At 39.4% G+C, this 16,849-nt stretch overlaps 2 protein-coding genes across 2 annotated transcripts in view; both read left to right on the top strand.

Annotated features, from left to right (window-relative positions):
- The window catches only part of LOC145113786 (uncharacterized), a 57,892-nt gene extending 45,638 nt beyond the window's left edge, over positions 1–12,254 (top strand). Inside the window, exons 2-5 of the mRNA XM_079049839.1 lie at positions 10,463–10,492; positions 10,574–10,890; positions 10,989–11,715; positions 11,805–12,254. Coding sequence (XP_078905965.1) covers positions 10,463–10,492; positions 10,574–10,890; positions 10,989–11,715; positions 11,805–12,254 — 1,524 coding nt within the window. The remainder of the gene's footprint in view (positions 1–10,462; positions 10,493–10,573; positions 10,891–10,988; positions 11,716–11,804) is intronic.
- A 60-nt stretch (positions 12,255–12,314) lies between these two features.
- Positions 12,315–13,124, top strand: LOC145113784 (uncharacterized). The gene has a single exon (XM_079049838.1). The coding sequence runs from the start codon at positions 12,315–12,317 to the stop codon at positions 13,122–13,124; it is 810 nt and encodes a 269-aa protein (XP_078905964.1).
- Positions 13,125–16,849: the final 3,725 nt, after the last annotated feature.

Raw genomic sequence — 16,849 nt, 5'->3', positions numbered from 1 at the left:
ACGGTTATAATGTGAAGGCTAGAACCCTTACTATACGCTCTCCTTGTCAGGAGATTAGGGGAACTAAACACGACCTCTGCAAATTCTTGCAAGCCATATAATTCACATTAAAGTATATGATCAGGTATACCCAATATAACTATCACCTTTTGTTTAAAACAATGAGTTAGTGATTCATTGGTATAATTAGATCCTGTATGTGTGTTCTCATGCTATAGCAACATAACTTGTTTGTTTTGTACTGTATCTTGTACGTTCTCTCTGTATGGTATTGTTTGATTCTCTTCACTATATGTTCCGTATGGTATTGTTTGATTCATGTAAGAACTAACTCTTTGTGTGCTTCATTGTACTAGAAGTAATGAATAGCATTCTCCTAAACTATACCTATTATAGTTTACTAATGTTCTACTTGGACTGTTACTGAAAAGACTCGTTTATCTACTAAGTTATGGTTGCACTTTAAAAACAGAGTTTTGTATAACTATAAAGTAACATAACTTTAAAAGAGTTTTGAAATGTTTTGACGACTTATAAATAACATAAGTAACATTTTGAAAGATGTTTATAACAAACATTTACACAATTATCATTGTGTTCAACTTGTATCCCCCCCTTAAAACAGTTAAAACAGTTAAAAGATTTATTACGGGGTATGAACTCACCTGATGTGGGTGATTCAAACGGGTATGCGTGTACGGATGAGAAGTTCCACAAATGAAGTCCCGAGACTTAACGAGTCCTAAATGATATATAATAGCATATATTGACATAAATATAGTGTTTAGAAGCAACCAAATGCAAGAAAACGCTTCACGGGACTAGGAAACACCTTGGCCAAGTGTTGGAATCACATGTGATTCAAACTAAGGGAGTGTGCGGCCACTTAAGGGAGTGTGCGGCCATGGGTGTGCGGCCAGGGCAGTGTGCGGCCGCACACTCATGGTAAAGTGTGCTCAAAACGTTTTCCAAATGGTGGGGAGGCTTGTAGAACTGATGCTCATGAAGTGTCGAAGCTAGTAAGGCACTTTGGAAGCCCTAAGGTACCAAACAAAGGGGTGTACGGCCATAAGGAGTGTGTGCGGCCACACACTCCTTGATGAACATGTTTTGGACATTTTCTAAGGCTCTTATCTAGTGGGTAACAAGCTTGGGGAAGGGTATTCACAGTATACAAGCCTTTAGGGGTGTTTTGAAGGTGTTTTGAGGGATGTTTGGAGGGTGTACGACCACATGAGTGTGTGCGGCCGAACACACCATATGATCACGGGTTCTGGGCGTTTTTAAGGACTTAAACAAGTGTTCTTAACAAAATTCAAGCATTGGAAAGAAGTACTTATGATCCAGAAGCTCGAGAAGGTCCAAAATCGCCAAGAACAAGTGTTTGTTCTTGGTGTTCTTGGTGAAATGGATGAAGGTTTGAAGATCTAGCCAAAACACGATTTCAAATGGATGAAATCAAAGGTTGTAACTAGTTTATGAAGATTAACTACAAACCAAAGGAAGAACACTTACTTTCTTGAAGATCTAGGCTGAAAAATCGGGTGGTAGTTGAGAGCAAAATCGAGTTCTAAGCTTGGGAGGGTGAAAAGTGATTAAAGGAGGCTGAGTTCTACACTTATACACATGAATGTGCTGCCAGGAGAGGGGTGTGTGGCCGCACACCCATGTGTGCGGCCGTACACTCCTTGTGTTGGAGTGTAAGGCCCGGTTTTGATGCTAAAAGCGCACGCGATCCTTTTCTATGTTCAATGCTTGAATGTACTAACCTTTGGACCTTTAAATAGACTCTAAACAAGGCTAAATGATAGCAGAAATGAGTTTGACACTCAGCTGAGCTGACTGGCTGAGCTTTACCAGGCAAAAATTTTAAAAATTTTCGGGTTGTCACAGTATGTTAGATGATTTTCTTTGTGATATTCATCTAGGTTTGCTACTACCTGTTATGTTTTATGTGCTAGAATGATATGATGTTACGTGATGATGGTAGTAGTAGGGGGAGATAGTCCCCAAGTGACCGGCCGATAGGGCCGAAGGGGTAGTTTAGTACCCAGCTATGTTAGATTATGATTACGTGACTGTATGTGATAGATCGATCGAGAGGGCCGAAGCGGTAGGCCAACACCCAAATATGCTAGGCAAGGTCACTGGTCGAGAGGACCGAAGGGGTAGGCCAGCACCTAGATATGCTAGGCAAGGTCACCAATCGAGAGGACCGAAGGGGTAGGTCGGGCACCCAGATATGCCTGACAGCATGTATGTTATATGTTTGTATGGTATGTGGTATGATGGGGGAACTCACTAAGCTTTGTGCTTACAGTTTTCAGTTTTGTTTCAGGTACCTCTTCAGCGAAGGGGAAGGAGTCGGCACGGTAGCGGCACATCACACTCACACATGATTTCCGCATTGAGTTTTCTGGGATTGTACTATGATTATTACTATTATCCGATGATATGTTTTTGAGACACGACGTAATGGTTTTATGAATTAATATAATATTAGCAATGTTTGATAAATGATGTCACATGATTACTTAATTAAAAAAATGAAATTTTTAGCCTTGAAAATTGGGATGTTACATCATACCCCTAAAAATAAACTTTTAAATGCTTTTAGGGGGGAATACAAGTAAAACACAATACTAATGTGTTAACCATTTACGTGTGAAAACTGTAAAAAATAGGATTTCTTATACTCAAAAACTTGTTAAAACTCTTTTAAACTATTTTAGACTTCTTTTATATCAAAATCATATTCGTCTATTTATTTACGTATAAGTATGCTTTAACGGACTTAGGACTACTGCTAAATACCTTGACTCCTGTTCCTTATTTGGTTGTGGGCTTAGGGTAGGATCACTAGTCTGATTGTCGGCTAAATTATAGTTATGCTCATTTAATACATATATGAATATTAAACCCATTTTTAAGGATCATACTTAACTTAGTTGCTTTTGGTGAGTAATTGAGTCTTTTCTACAAATCAGAAACAGTCAATCAATCATGCTAGTAGTTTAGAGAATTACTACTTACAAATTCTAGATCAGTGAAACATACATGATTCAGTTCATACATACTATAACTAGAACAGGAAGGAAAATACATACTATAACTAGAACAGAAAGGAACATACATACTATAACTAGAACAGGAAGAAACATACATACTATAACAATAACAGAGAAGAACATATATACTATAACAAGAACAGAACAACTAGAATGTGAAATACTATTTCTTGGCATAGCAATATACTTTTTGTGTCACGTTTTGTAACCAGAGTCTCCTAGAGGGAGAGAGTGGGTTTTTGTATAGATCTATACAAGATTGACCATCCTACACCTTGCTGCTAGCTACAGTGGGACATGCAGATCTACGGGTGACAAATGTCATACCATTTCGACGTATTTAGAACGTCGTGTTTTATACTAGTCAATCAAGCATGGTTATAACCTAATCACATTTTAAACCTAAATTAACAAATTGGTTTTAAGGTAGTTAGTGCTTCAGTAGGGTATCTTTACACGACACTACTGTACATCTTCATTTTCCATTCATTCATACATGATATCCTCATATTGAGGAACACAAACTATTTTTCTAGTAAAGATAGTCATAAACTTGGAAAAACATACATTTTACAAAAGAACAAGCATACAACACCGTTGAGTCTTGGTAGAAGACTACTTTTCATTTAAGTAGAAAATATAGGATTTTCTGGAAAGATACAAACCTTTTTACGTACATATACAAACATCTTCATAAAACTAATGCAAACATTTGACACAAAAATACTTATGAACTCACCAGATTAAACGTTGATCTACTCTTTCAAAATAACTTGTATTCTCAGGTCACCAGTAGACAGGTACACTGGACCAGGTTTTGAGAAGACGGAGCATGTTCAAGACTCGTCTTTTATTTTGATATTATTTTTGGTGTCTTATAACTATTCACAGAACACACATGCATAAACTATATTATTAATGCAATGGATGATGTTGTTGCTTGTTTTACTATTGTGCATTGTTATGATACTGTACATGACGTCCTCCGCCCCCGAAAGTTTCCGCCGTTCTGGTTTGGGGGTGTGACATTATGGATTTGGGTGAGTTTTAGAATCTTGAAGCTCCAATAATGGCGAAAAATCTTGAATTTCAAATTTAAACCATTTATGTGGTGATTTGTGTATGATTTCTTGTTGGTAACTTGTAGAGAATCATTCTTGGGTTAACAGTTCACCATAGAAATGTTTGATTCCATTCCATTGGATGATTTAGCTTAATTGAATCCATAAACCCACACTTGAGTTGTACTCATGCTTTAGTGGGTTATATAATAGTTACGTAGCTTGTTAACTATTCCAAAACTATATTATCAAATCTTAGTAGAGATTCAAATATGATACACATTGTGATTCCATAGTTTCCTATTGAAGTTGTGAGTAGGATTGTCATTTCTAAAAGAAAAACCATCATTGGAATAAATGGAGAATTTGGAAGGATTGTTAATCTTAAAACTTGGAAATGATTTAGCAGATGTAACAAACCAAGTAAACTATAACACTGTTGATGTTAGAAACTAAAAATCATAATATATTATTGATCTTGCTACTTGATTGGTAATGGTGTATGGGGATAATCCCATACACAACAAGCTATATGGTAACATCTTACAAGCTTAACCGGCCTAGTAAGGCAACATTAAACCATGCCGATTCCCAATAATTTGGGGCAGCTATGCACCGAGTAGAGAAACATCATCTATTAACAAAATACTCAAGAAAGTACCCACACAACATCCCTGGAAACACAGATAAAACATCCATATTATATTAAAGGTTACTATCCTTACAACCTTGGGATAATGTTACCACTCGGATAATAACATGGCCCAATGCCCCTCACCCATGTATAAATATTGTGATACATAACGATAAGAAGGGGATATAATACATATATCAACATTTACATCCTATATCTAGCTTAGGCATTGGAGAGCAATACTAGGGTTCATCCTCGGTAGTGCTTCCTCACCTAGTGTCTACATCATTTACACCATAGCTTCCATCCCCAACCTTCCTGGGGGAGGTCATCAATACACCAATGATCATCCAGGAAGCTACGAAGCATCATTGGCACCATCTAAAACAATCACACAATACCATCGATAAACCTCACGACCCTCGTCTGATTAACCATCCAGCTCCAATAAATCTAATCCCCGCTTTCACCCCATAAGTAGCGTCATCACCAAGCATTAATCTACCAATAATAATGCAATCTCAATCAACACAACATACCTATTTACCCAAAAATGTGAACAATGAACAAGGTTCAAACAAACAACCATTTACGAAAGAAAGAAAGACTCGACAAACAACATCAGTCATTATGGAAACAATAAGTAGTTTAAGCACAAAATAACCAAACACGTCCAAAAGACATCCAAATCACCTTCTAGGCATAATGGATTAACCATGAAAGTCATATCACCCATCCTATAACATTATTTAGCGAAAAATGCCATGTAAACACAACAAAATATCCAACCATACATACTAATGCAACCACGTTTTCCATATACACATTATCAAGTGGTTTAGCCTCAATCAGCCCAACAGACGTATCTTCCCCCAAACATATTTGCAAATCAATCCCTATCACAAATCAAATAGCCTGAGAATGTTTGGTTTAGCCTGATTTCCAATTCTTGTTTGATGAAGGGATTAGGGTAGAATCAGGTATTCAACTGTCTATAGGGTCCAACGTTAGGTATGATTAGCATACACGAGTGTTGCAGTGTTGGTGGAAGTTTCATGGATGATTTGTGTGGGGTCAGTCGGCCAGTGCGTAATGTATAGCCTTCCTCTAGGAAGTGAGGATAAAGTGTATGTGTATTCTAGTGAGTATTGTGAGAGTTGTTGTGATGATCATATGAGATAAATACGGGTAGGTGTGGAAGGTAGTATTGGCCCGTACTACCGGAAGCACATGACCCGTACGCGTAGCAGGGTAGTCACAACCCTAAGGGTTTTGTTGGGAATTGGTCCCCATGATGTTATATGTGTGTTATCTGATACCTCCCTAGTTTATTTTTAGTATGAAGATTACGAGACGATTTGAGGCAGGATCCGGATCAGGATCAGGAGTGGGTGGCCAGGATAGGCCAACATTGACTAAGGACCGGGTTATGGAGATCATTCAGAAGGAGGTTGTTTCCCTCTTCCGGGCGCAGTTAGCGGAGATGTTTGGGTCTATTAAGACCGCTATGATAGAGTACTTTGATGAGCGATACGCTGCCCTTTCTGAGACTGCTACTGCTGCAGCCACCGCAACCATTGCTGCTGCCGGGTTTGGCGCTGGGAGAGCTTTCCAGTACCAGGACTTCGACAATACGAAGCCCCCAATGTTTGATGGGGTTCAGGATCCGATCATCGTCATGAGGTGGCTGTCAGATGTTGAGGGATGTTTCTTTACTTGCTCTTGCCCAGCTGTCCAGAAGGTCAAGTACGCTCTAAACCTTCTTCGGTCTGAGCGAAGGATTGGTGGAGGCTGGTTACTAGTTCATACACCTTAGAGCAGTGGGATGCAATATCATGGGAGTGATTCTCTGAGATGTTCCGTTTGAGATATGTCCCATTGGTGGAGCGGGAGACACTGGCCCATAAATATTTGGATCTGAGGCAGGAGATTGAGTCAGTGACGGAGACCACCAAGATGTTTTCAGAGAGAGCTATGCTTTGCCTTGAGTTTGATGCTTCTGAGCAAGCTCAGATGACTCAGTATTTAGGCATGTTCAAGATGGATATTCGGCATTTCGTTTCCATCAAGTGCTATGGCTCTCTCAGTGAGCTTCAGGATGCCGTAAGGAGGCGAGAGATTAAGATAGAGACCCAGAAAAAGGAGTAGCGTCAGGCCCCAGATCAGTCCCAGCCTGCATCGAAGTGGTTCAAGTCCGCCAGTCAGTGTTCAGGATTAGTTGGAGGGAGGTATTGATCTTTTGTATGTCACAGGTGTGGCGAGGAGGGTCATTTTGGAAGAGACTACAGGAGGAGTGCTCGAGTTTGTTTTCATTGCAGCCAGGAAGGCCACATTAGAGCTCGTAGTCCTTTTCTCATTTTCGGTGAGGCGTTGGGTCCTACACCATTAGCTTGGCAGTTGCCGACAGTCGTCATGGGATGACCGAAGTCCCAGATACTGAGACTTGAGCTGACACTTTTCTTGTTAGCAATTGTGGCAGTAGTGGTGGCTATCTGTAATCTTTTGTTGAATTTCAAAGTTCAGTTGTAACTCAGATGATCAATTAAATGGAAGTAACCTAGTTGGCATTGTTTAATTTAATTTCTTGTATGAATGGATTAATTATCCTTGTCAGCATGTGTATATTGGGATTTATGAATGTTGTGTGGATTCAGATTCTCTTGTGTAATTTGATATCAATTTTTGGAATAAAGTAGTGGGTTCAAGATAGTCTGAGCATCTTAGCATTTGAAGGTCATTAGACTTTAGTATATCTCAAGTGGGGGAGGGTGGTACCTCGTAGTAGGAAAAGATTGTGCCAAGGATCGGTTTTCAGTTGAAATTCATCAGGTTCAAGACTTCAGTGTAATTGTTGGATCCTTCGGTTTCACATTAAAGTCATTTCCAGCTGTTGGACTTCTCGCCTAGCCGTATTAGTTTTAGTTGGGGAATCTTAAGTAGGACATGCTTATGGTTAAAAATATATGGTGTTAAGGACCCAGTTTGAGGGGTGTGATGATAGTTTCCTTTCCTGTTCTTGTCTGATTGGGGCTTAGAGGTTTGATTCATGGCTCGAAGACCCGATAGGATCAGTTAATTTTATATGCCCAAGTGTTGTTGTTGGTTAGTGGATCGGGGGTAGGCCCGAGTGTTGTTGTTGGATAGTAGATCGGGGGTAGGCCTTAGTGTCGTTGTTGGTTAGTGGATCAAGGTTAAACCTGAGTAGAGTCAGTAGATAGTTACACAGGGTTGTCGGAACCAAATAGGAGCGTGGCCTAGTTTGGTATATGACCAGTTGGTTATCGTCGCGATGGTGCACCTATGTGCGGGGTTGGCAGGACGATGTTGGCAGTACATCAAAAGGAATCTTAAGGCTTAATGATTAATTGGTTGGTGATAGGGTCTTAGGAAGGACCGAAGTATTCCTTCAGACCACGAAGCTTATTCAGCAGATCAGACAGGGACTGCAGACCGCTCAGAGTCGGCAGAAGAGCTATGCAGACCGGCGCCGATCAGAGTTGCAGTTTCAGGTCGGCGATATGGTATTACTGAAGGTCTCACCTTGGAAAGGTGTGATACACTTCAGGAAGAGGTGGAAATTGGGTCCCCGGTATATTGGACCTTTCCGTGTGATCGCCAGAGTAAGCGGTGTGGCCTATCGGCGGGATTTGTTGAGTGAGCTCAGTCAGATCCACAATACTTTCCATGTCTGTCAGTTGCGGAAGTGTTTGTTGGACAGCGAGACAGTGGTTCCTTTGGATGATATTCAGGTCTATGAGTGCTTAAATTATACCATGAGGCCAGTAGCTATTTTGGAAAAAAAAATGAAGGTCCTACGTAACAAGGAGATACCTTTGGTAAAGGTTGTGTGGCAGCATCGGAGAGGCTCTGAGTAGACGTGGGAGCTGGATGCTGAAATGAGGGAGCATTACCCCAAGTTATTCGTTGCAGCAGACTTCGAGGATGAAGTCTAAGTCAAGTGGGGGAGAATTGTAACATTAGGATGATGAGGTCTTTGGTCCAAACGCCAGGCCTTTGCATGGGGAAGCCTAACGTTCGGACGCTAGGCGTTTGGCATAGAACGCCAGGCGTTCTATGTTGGACGCCATGCGTTTACACGCAGAGACCAAACCCTAATTTTAGGGTTTACACCCTATTTAAAGAACATTATAGCCTCAAAACTCTTCACCACTTCAACATCCATCCTCATTTCGAAAACCCTAAGTGTGTATGCAAGTGTGAATCCTTGGTTCATTTTTTTGGTATCATTTAGTGTTGTTGATAAGAGAAGGAAGATCTTTGGAGTATTGTGGTTACTCTCTAGCTTGTGGATCTAGACTCTTGACATATTGGAGCATCATTTTGAGCTATAAAGTTTAGATCTTAATGTCTCATTTGTTATATATTGATTTAAGGCTAGTTTATGTTCTTTTTGGTCCTAAAGACTTGATCTTTGTGAGTTTAGAATGATCTAGAGTTTTGGAATGTGCTTTCAAGCATAATAGTGAGTCTAGAATCATAAAAATGCAATCTTGGGTCTTCATAATCTTCCATGCAAGAGTTTTGGAGCCTTATAGTTGATTTGGAGATAGGATCTTGGTGTTGGGCTCATTGTATCCATGCATGGCCATAAATTTTACAGCTTTATGGCTTTAGACGTTCAATTATGATTGGATATGAAGTTTGGACATGAGATCTTAAGCCGTTAAGACATTGGTTTGGAAGTTGGTAATCAGCGAGCAAACGCCATGCGTTTACATGGGGACGCATGGCGTTTGGCATCAAGGGCGGTCCTAGCTAGGTGCCCGGTGTGGCACCGGCAACACCTAGCTTCCGCGCACGTAGTAGAAAAAAATTCGTTTTTTTTTTAATTTTACCTATTGTGCCACTACGTAAAAAAAATCATGCAACTACTAAAATTTTTTTGTGCAACTAGCCAACTACATAAAAAAAATATTGTCACTGTATCGGGAATTACCAAACGAAAAAAAATAATAACGAGCCCAAATGCCCAATGTTTTAATCAATTATTGTCTAATAGTCCAATTGCCCAAAGCCCAAAATAAAACTTAATTGGATAAATTAGCAATTGGGCTAATTGCTTGTAAAAAAAATAGCTCAATCCTAATTAATTGAGTGTTTACTTGAGTATTATCGGTAGAAAAAAAAAATCACGATTACAGAATCCAAAATTCGACTACTCGACTTCTTGATTTGCGTGATTGCGTCCAAAAAACCTTCGACCAATCGACCTTCGATCGTGCCTTGGCAGACTCGTGACCTCACAATCGTTCATGACTTGATCGTTTTGATTGTTGGATCGATCACAATCCTTGTCTCCTTGATCGATTTCAACAATTCTCTTGAAGACTTGAAGCATTGAAGCAAGTATCGACCCTTTGGCCTTTTCTGTCTTTTTTCAATTTCTACACTACAATGAAACAAGTAAGTTCTACTACCAATTCATTAAGATATTTGAAATTGATATGTTTTTTAGAATTATTGATTGACTTGGGTGAAATTGATTTGTTTTATTGAAGTTATATTGTTTGCTTAGGTGCAATAACTATGTTTTTTATTGAATTGATTATTTGATTAGGTGAAATTGATATGTTTTATTGAATTTATTGTTTAATTAGGTGAAAGCAACTTGTTTTATTGAAGTCATTGTTTGATTAGGTGTAATTGTTATGTTTTTATTGAATTTATTGTTTGATTAGGTGAAAGCAACTTGTTTTATTGAAGTCATTGTTTGATTAGGTGTAATTGACTAATTGTTATGTTTTTATTGAATTCATTGTTTGATTAGGTGTAATTGTTATGTTTTATAGGTTAAACTAAGTGGTTTTTTTACCAAAAGACAAAGACCTAATCCTAATGAAAGTGGTGAAGAATGTTCCCAAATACCAATCACAAATCAATCAATCCCTTCCGTTTCTAATCCTAATGCAACTCCACAAACACCAATCACCAATCAATCAATCCCTTCGGTTTCTAATGCAACTCCACAAACACCATGCTCTAACCAACCTAATGATAATCTTGACTTGAAAGATCTTCCAAAGGACCCGACGGATAGGCCATTGATTACAAGTTACAAACCAAATATAAGAGATGATGTAAGAAGAGCATATTTGCTTCAAGGACCGTGTCAAGTAAGGGCACATAAGTTTCCTAAAAAATAGGTGATAGATTTAGAAGATTCGTTCCTTCATGGTTTGATGACTTTGATTGGTTGGAATATAGTGTGAAAAAGAATAGTGCATATTGTTTATATTGTTATTTGTGTGGGGACCTCATGGGACAAAAAGGAGGGAGAGATGCATTTGTTTCCCAAGGTTTTGATACTTGGAATAAAAAAGATGCATTTCGGACTCATGTGGGTGGTGTTGATAGTTTTCACAACAAAGCAAAAGAAAAGTGTGAGTTTTTAATGAGGGAAAAACAAGCTATTAATGTAGTATTGAGGAGGCAAACCGAAGCAGAGGACCATAAATATAAAGCTCGATTACGTGTTTCTATTATTGTTGTTGGACTTTTATTGAAAACCGGTTTACCGTTTCGTGGTCATGACGAGTTGGTTAACTCGGAAAATAGAGGGCTTTACATTGAAGTGTTAAAAGCCATTCGAGAGACTAGTGAAGATATTTTCAACAATACTTTAGAAAATGCTCCTAAAAACAATCAACTTATTTCCCCTAAAATTCAAAAAGAACTTGTGCAATGTTTTGCACAAGAAGTACTTTTGAGTATTCGTGAAGAGATTGGTCAAGATGTTTTTGCTTTACTAGTTGATGAATCTAGTGATGTTTCAAAAAAGGAACAAATGGCTATTGTTTTGCGTTATGTCGATAGTCTTGGCTTTGTGAAAGAAAGATTCATAGGACTAGTGCACGTGAAGGATACATCTTCTTTGACACTCCAAAACGCCATAAATGAAGTACTTACAAGTAATAAGTTGAGTTTTAGTCAGGTAATTTATTCTTTACTTTTTTGTTATTTCAATTTAATTTAATATATATATATATATATATATATATTAATTGTTTTAAATTTTAATAGATAAGAGGACAAGGTTACGATGGGGCTAGCAATATGCGGGGGGAATTCAGTGGTTTGAAAGCTTTGATATTACAAGAGAATGACACAGCTTTTTATGTACATTGCTTTGCACACCAACTTCAATTAGTGGTTGTGGCTGTAGCAAAGAAGCATGATGGTGTTAGTGACTTTTTTGAGCAAATTTCGTTGGTGGTTAATGTTGTTTGTGCCTCGTGTAAAAGAAAAGACTTACTACGAGAGCAAGCAATAGAAAGGGTGCAAAAAGGCTTGTGTAGTGGTGAACTTGAAACCGAAAGAGGGTTAAATCAAGAGACAACACTTGTTCGAGAGGGAGAAACAGGATGGGGTTCACATTTCAACACACTCACAAGTTTGATGAAGTTGTTTGCGGATGTTCTTGTAGTTTTAGATTTTGTGAAAGAGGATGGAGGGTCATTGGTAAACCGTTAACAAGCATCTGGAATCTTAGCATATTTTAAATCATATGAGTTCGTGTTTTACTTACATATGATGTATGACATTTTACACCTCACGGGTACATTGTCAAAGCACTTTCAAAGAAAAGATCTAGACATTTTAGAAGCGGCTTCGATGGTTAGAGGGACAATGGAGGCATTGCAATCTTTTAGAAACATAGGGTATGCTAGCATTTTGCCAAAAGTATCATCTTTTTGTCAAACACACGAAATTGATACTTTAGATATGGAAGAGTTGTATATTGGTGCGAGAAAACGTAGGACTACAAAGACTAATAGGTTTCATTTTGAGGTAGAAATCTTCAACACGGTGGTAGATATGCGACTTACAGAATATCGGGATCGATTTAGTGAAACAAGCACCCAATTACTAGAATACATGGGTGCTTTGAACCCTTGTGATTCATTTGCACAATTTGACAAATCAAAGTTATTGAAGTTGGGTAAGTTATACAAGTATGACTTTGATGATTCAGATATGATAGACCTTGAAGGACAACTTGAGATATCTTATCACTCTTGCATCAAAGATGAGCGCTTCACTAGTTTGAAAGGAATTTCCGACCTTTCTCGTTTGATGGTTAGTACGGGGAAGCATCGGTCTTATCCTTTGGTTTATAAGCTTTTAAAGTTGGCTTTGATATTACCCGTAGCAACCGCAAGTGTAGAAAGATGTTTTTCAAAGATGAAGCTCTTGAAGACCGACTTGCGTAACAAAATTGGCGATGAATTTTTGAACGACGCATTGCTTTGTAATGTCGAGACCGAAGCACTTGCGAAAGTTGAGAATGAAAAAGTAATGGAGCGGTTTCAAAAGATGTCTGCACGAAGAGGACAAATTTAAATTCTAATAGATCGTTGTTATATTATGTTTAACCAGAAAAAAAATTTTGTATTAGATGTTTTATATTATGTTTGACCGGATTTTATTTTTAATGTTTTATATTATGTTTGACCGGAAAAAAAATTTGTGCAACCCCTACTACTAATTCCTGCGTCCGCCCCTGTTTGGCATAGAACGCCAGGCGTTCTATGATGGACGCCATGCGTTCTCAGTAGAAGCCCAATGGATCAATTTTGGGCCTTGGGCCATTAGGGGTTTTGGGCTTAGTTTAGTTGGGCTTGTTTATAAAGGGAAAAATGGTCTTTTTCCCTTATCATGATGAGGAATGGACTAGACCATGGGTTTAGGTTAAACCCTAATTATTGATTGGGTTTGTTTCTGGTTTTGGTTTATCGTAAGGAGAAGTGTTCGCAACCGATCGAGTGTTGCTTCAGTTATCATCAGTAGAGGTGAGTTTCGCCTCATTGTACCGTGGGTCGAAAGCACCAATACCGACCCACTAGTTTTCGGTTATCTGTTACTGAGGGATGCCTTAGGAACTGTATATAGTCACGTAGGATAGACTGAGGACTCTTGATCTAGACTCTCTTACATGCAGGGCCGACTCAACCAGTTTGGGGGCTCGAAGCGACGCAAAAATTTGGGGCCCTTTGACATTGACTATAGTTAATGTTATAAACCCTCCTCCTTTTTCCGGGCTTGCGATCGACAATAATAAACTAAAAAGTTTATAAATGGCGGAGTTATTTTTTTTTATTATGTATATGTTTTTTTTATGAATATATTTAAGACATAAAGTTAATTTTCTAGCCTTTTTAGATGCAAATTATTTAATAAAATTTTCATAATTAATTTCTTTTACTAATTGTTTTTCAATTGACAAAATAGCTAATCTATTTAATATTTCTTGTGGTAGATCTTAAGTAATTTTTTAGCAACTTTAATTTAAAAAAAACTTCTTTCCGCAGAGGCAACGATAACATAATCTTATAGGCAACATATGCATTTGAAAATAACTAAACTTTTTAATGTAATTAAGTAGATTAATAATTGTATCACGTTCTAAATGTACAATATATCTTAAAAGTTTAGTTCATGAAATAAATCTAAACCATCAATATCTAAGCTATCATCATGCTTTAATGATTTTTCAAGATTTAAACAATGTTCTTTTAAAGTATTTTCATCAAATGATTTTAAATTTTTTATACTAAATAGAAAACCAAAAATATATTTGAACTCATTAAATTGCTCAAATCTACTTTTAAGTAAAATAATAGCTTTATCTACTATATATAAAAAGTAATCAGTTTTAAATAATTGAAGAGTTTTAATTGTTCATTAGCAACATTTTCATCATATCGTTTATTTCTTTGAATGATACGTTTTTCACGAAATTCCGGTTTTACTTTCATTTCTAAAGTCAATTCTTTTTGCATGTAACGCCTATTTCTGAAAGTATTCGTTTATGGATTTCAGAGCCCGAGGTTAGGGGCGTTTCGGTCTTTTATGGGCTTTGAGTTTTAGGCGAGGAGGTTTCGGGCCGGAACGTGTTGCTAGAAGCGTAGGGCTTCTCGCAACCTTTTCGTGGATAAAAAGTTCGTCGGAAACGGACTTAGAATGAAGGAGTTATAGCACTTTGAAGTTATTGACGTAAATGGTCCCTGAAGGAAATACTTGGCAAGTGAGTCCCATGCATGCAAGGGATGCATGCACGTGTTGGTTGGGTAAGCCCAGCGTAAGCTAGGTTACGCCCAGCGTATAAGGAGGATTGGTCGCAGATGCGGAGAGGCGTACGCCCAGCGTACGCTCAGAGTCTCAAAACCTTAATTTTAGGGCATGCCACTATATAAGGAACATAATGGCCCAAACCCTAGCCTCCTTATCTGTCCCTCAACCCCAGAGAAACCCTAGATAGTCGTCCTTCCTCCATTTTGTGGGTGTTTGACCTTGTGGAGCTTAGTTTGGCAAAGAAGAGCTTGGAAGAAGAAACAAGAAGTTGACAAGGAAGGATTTGGGTGGCTGGAGCTTACAGTTCTGGGATAGCATCATCATTTGAGACACTCTGAAGGTAAAAAGCTTCCACCTTTCCTCATAGAAGCTTAGATCTAGGTTTATGGAGCTTTGGACCTTTTTAGGTCCAAAGATTGGGCCTTTATGGTAAATTTTTTTCATTGAGCTTGGGATTACCACCCTCAGAGCTAAAAGTGTCCCATAAGTAGTAAAGTTGTCATCTTGATGGTCCATTTGTGTTCATGCATGAGAGCTAGCTCTCTTATGGAAGTAGAATATCATTTTTGGAGTTTGGGTTGGTTTGGACCAAGTAAAGTTATCAAGTCAATGACTTTATGGATTAAGACGTGGAAAAGGACCTGGATCTGAGTTTGTAGCCTCTAGAGTGGAGGAATAAGCACTTAATGGAAAAAGGACTTAACAGGAGGATTACGTTGAGCGTACGTGCAGGTACGCCCAGCGTACGTGTAGGTACGCCCAGCGTACTCACCATTGTGCCTGTACGCTTAGCGTACGCAGATGTACGCCCCGCGTAATCTGTCTGTATGGGCCATGTGTTATTGGGCCTTGGTTTGGGCCATGTTTTGGGTTCTTGGGCCTTAGTGGGCCGTCAGTAGTCAGATAATATGGGCCAACGAAATAGTTGGGCTTAGAGTAAGGTCAATAGAGGGGTTGGGCCTAATTTAGCAAATTGGGCCATTAGTGGGCCACTAGTGGGCTTGGGAAGCCTACATAGTGTTGGACCTTAGTTTTAGGCCTTAGATATGGACCAAGTTGGTTTAGGGGTAGAATGGTCATTTTACCCCGGAAGGGTTATTGTATTGCACTAAGTGATGTTTGGTATTGGTAGTCGGGAAGCCGAAGGGTCAGCAGTTCGGAATTGCCAGTCAGAAGCCAGAGGAGTATCAACAGGGTTCAGCAGTGCGAGGTGAGTCTCCTCACTGTGTGCATGGGTCTACGACCACAATGTCGGCCCATTATGTTTGTGTATAGTAGGAAGACCCGGGGGTTAGCCCTAGGCATTATTATAATATATGTTCCGGATTACGATCCGATGTCGGGCGAGGCCCGAGGAATGTAGTATGCTAGTTATACTTGTTGTCTGTGTGATACTTGTATGTGCCTGGTAGGGAGGTGAGTGTGGGCGAGGTCCCGTACCTCATCACTATTCGAGTCTGGACGGGGTTTCGTATCTCATTAGTAGCAGAGGAGGGGCGAGGCCCAAGTTAGGAGGGAGGTGAGTGTGGGCGGGGGCGGGGGCCCGTATCTCACTACCAGCAGGAGCGTGGACGGGGTTCCATGACTCGTCAGTAACAGGACAGGGGCGAGGCCCAAGTTAGGTGAGGCCTTGGAACAGGAGTATAGTAGAGTATGTCTAGCTACTTGTCATGTGCTATGTGATATGTTTGTATGTGTTTAGCGGGCGAGGTCCAGAGACAGGCGGGGCCTAAGAGAAACAGATCTGTATACCGAGCGGGTCTCGATGCCAGGCAGGGCCTGATGCTGGGCGGGGCCCGATGCTAGAGTTAGTCTGATGTCGGGCAAGTCCTGATGCAGCGGGCGGGGCCCAGTATGTGGTTATGTATGTGGTATGTGGTAGATTGGGGAACTCACTAAGTTTCGTGCTGACGGTTTTCAGTTTTGGTTTCAGGTACTTCCGGTAGCGGAGGGAGGAGCTCGGGGTGATCGCATGGCGCACACCATATTTGTTT

This window comes from Lactuca virosa, chromosome 5 (genome assembly GCF_052849685.1).
Source record: "Lactuca virosa cultivar CGN04683 chromosome 5, Lactuca_virosa_CGN04683_v6, whole genome shotgun sequence".
Taxonomy (NCBI): domain Eukaryota; kingdom Viridiplantae; phylum Streptophyta; class Magnoliopsida; order Asterales; family Asteraceae; genus Lactuca; species Lactuca virosa.
Note: the sequence above shows the minus strand (reverse complement) of the source record. Positions and strands in the feature narration are given on the sequence as shown.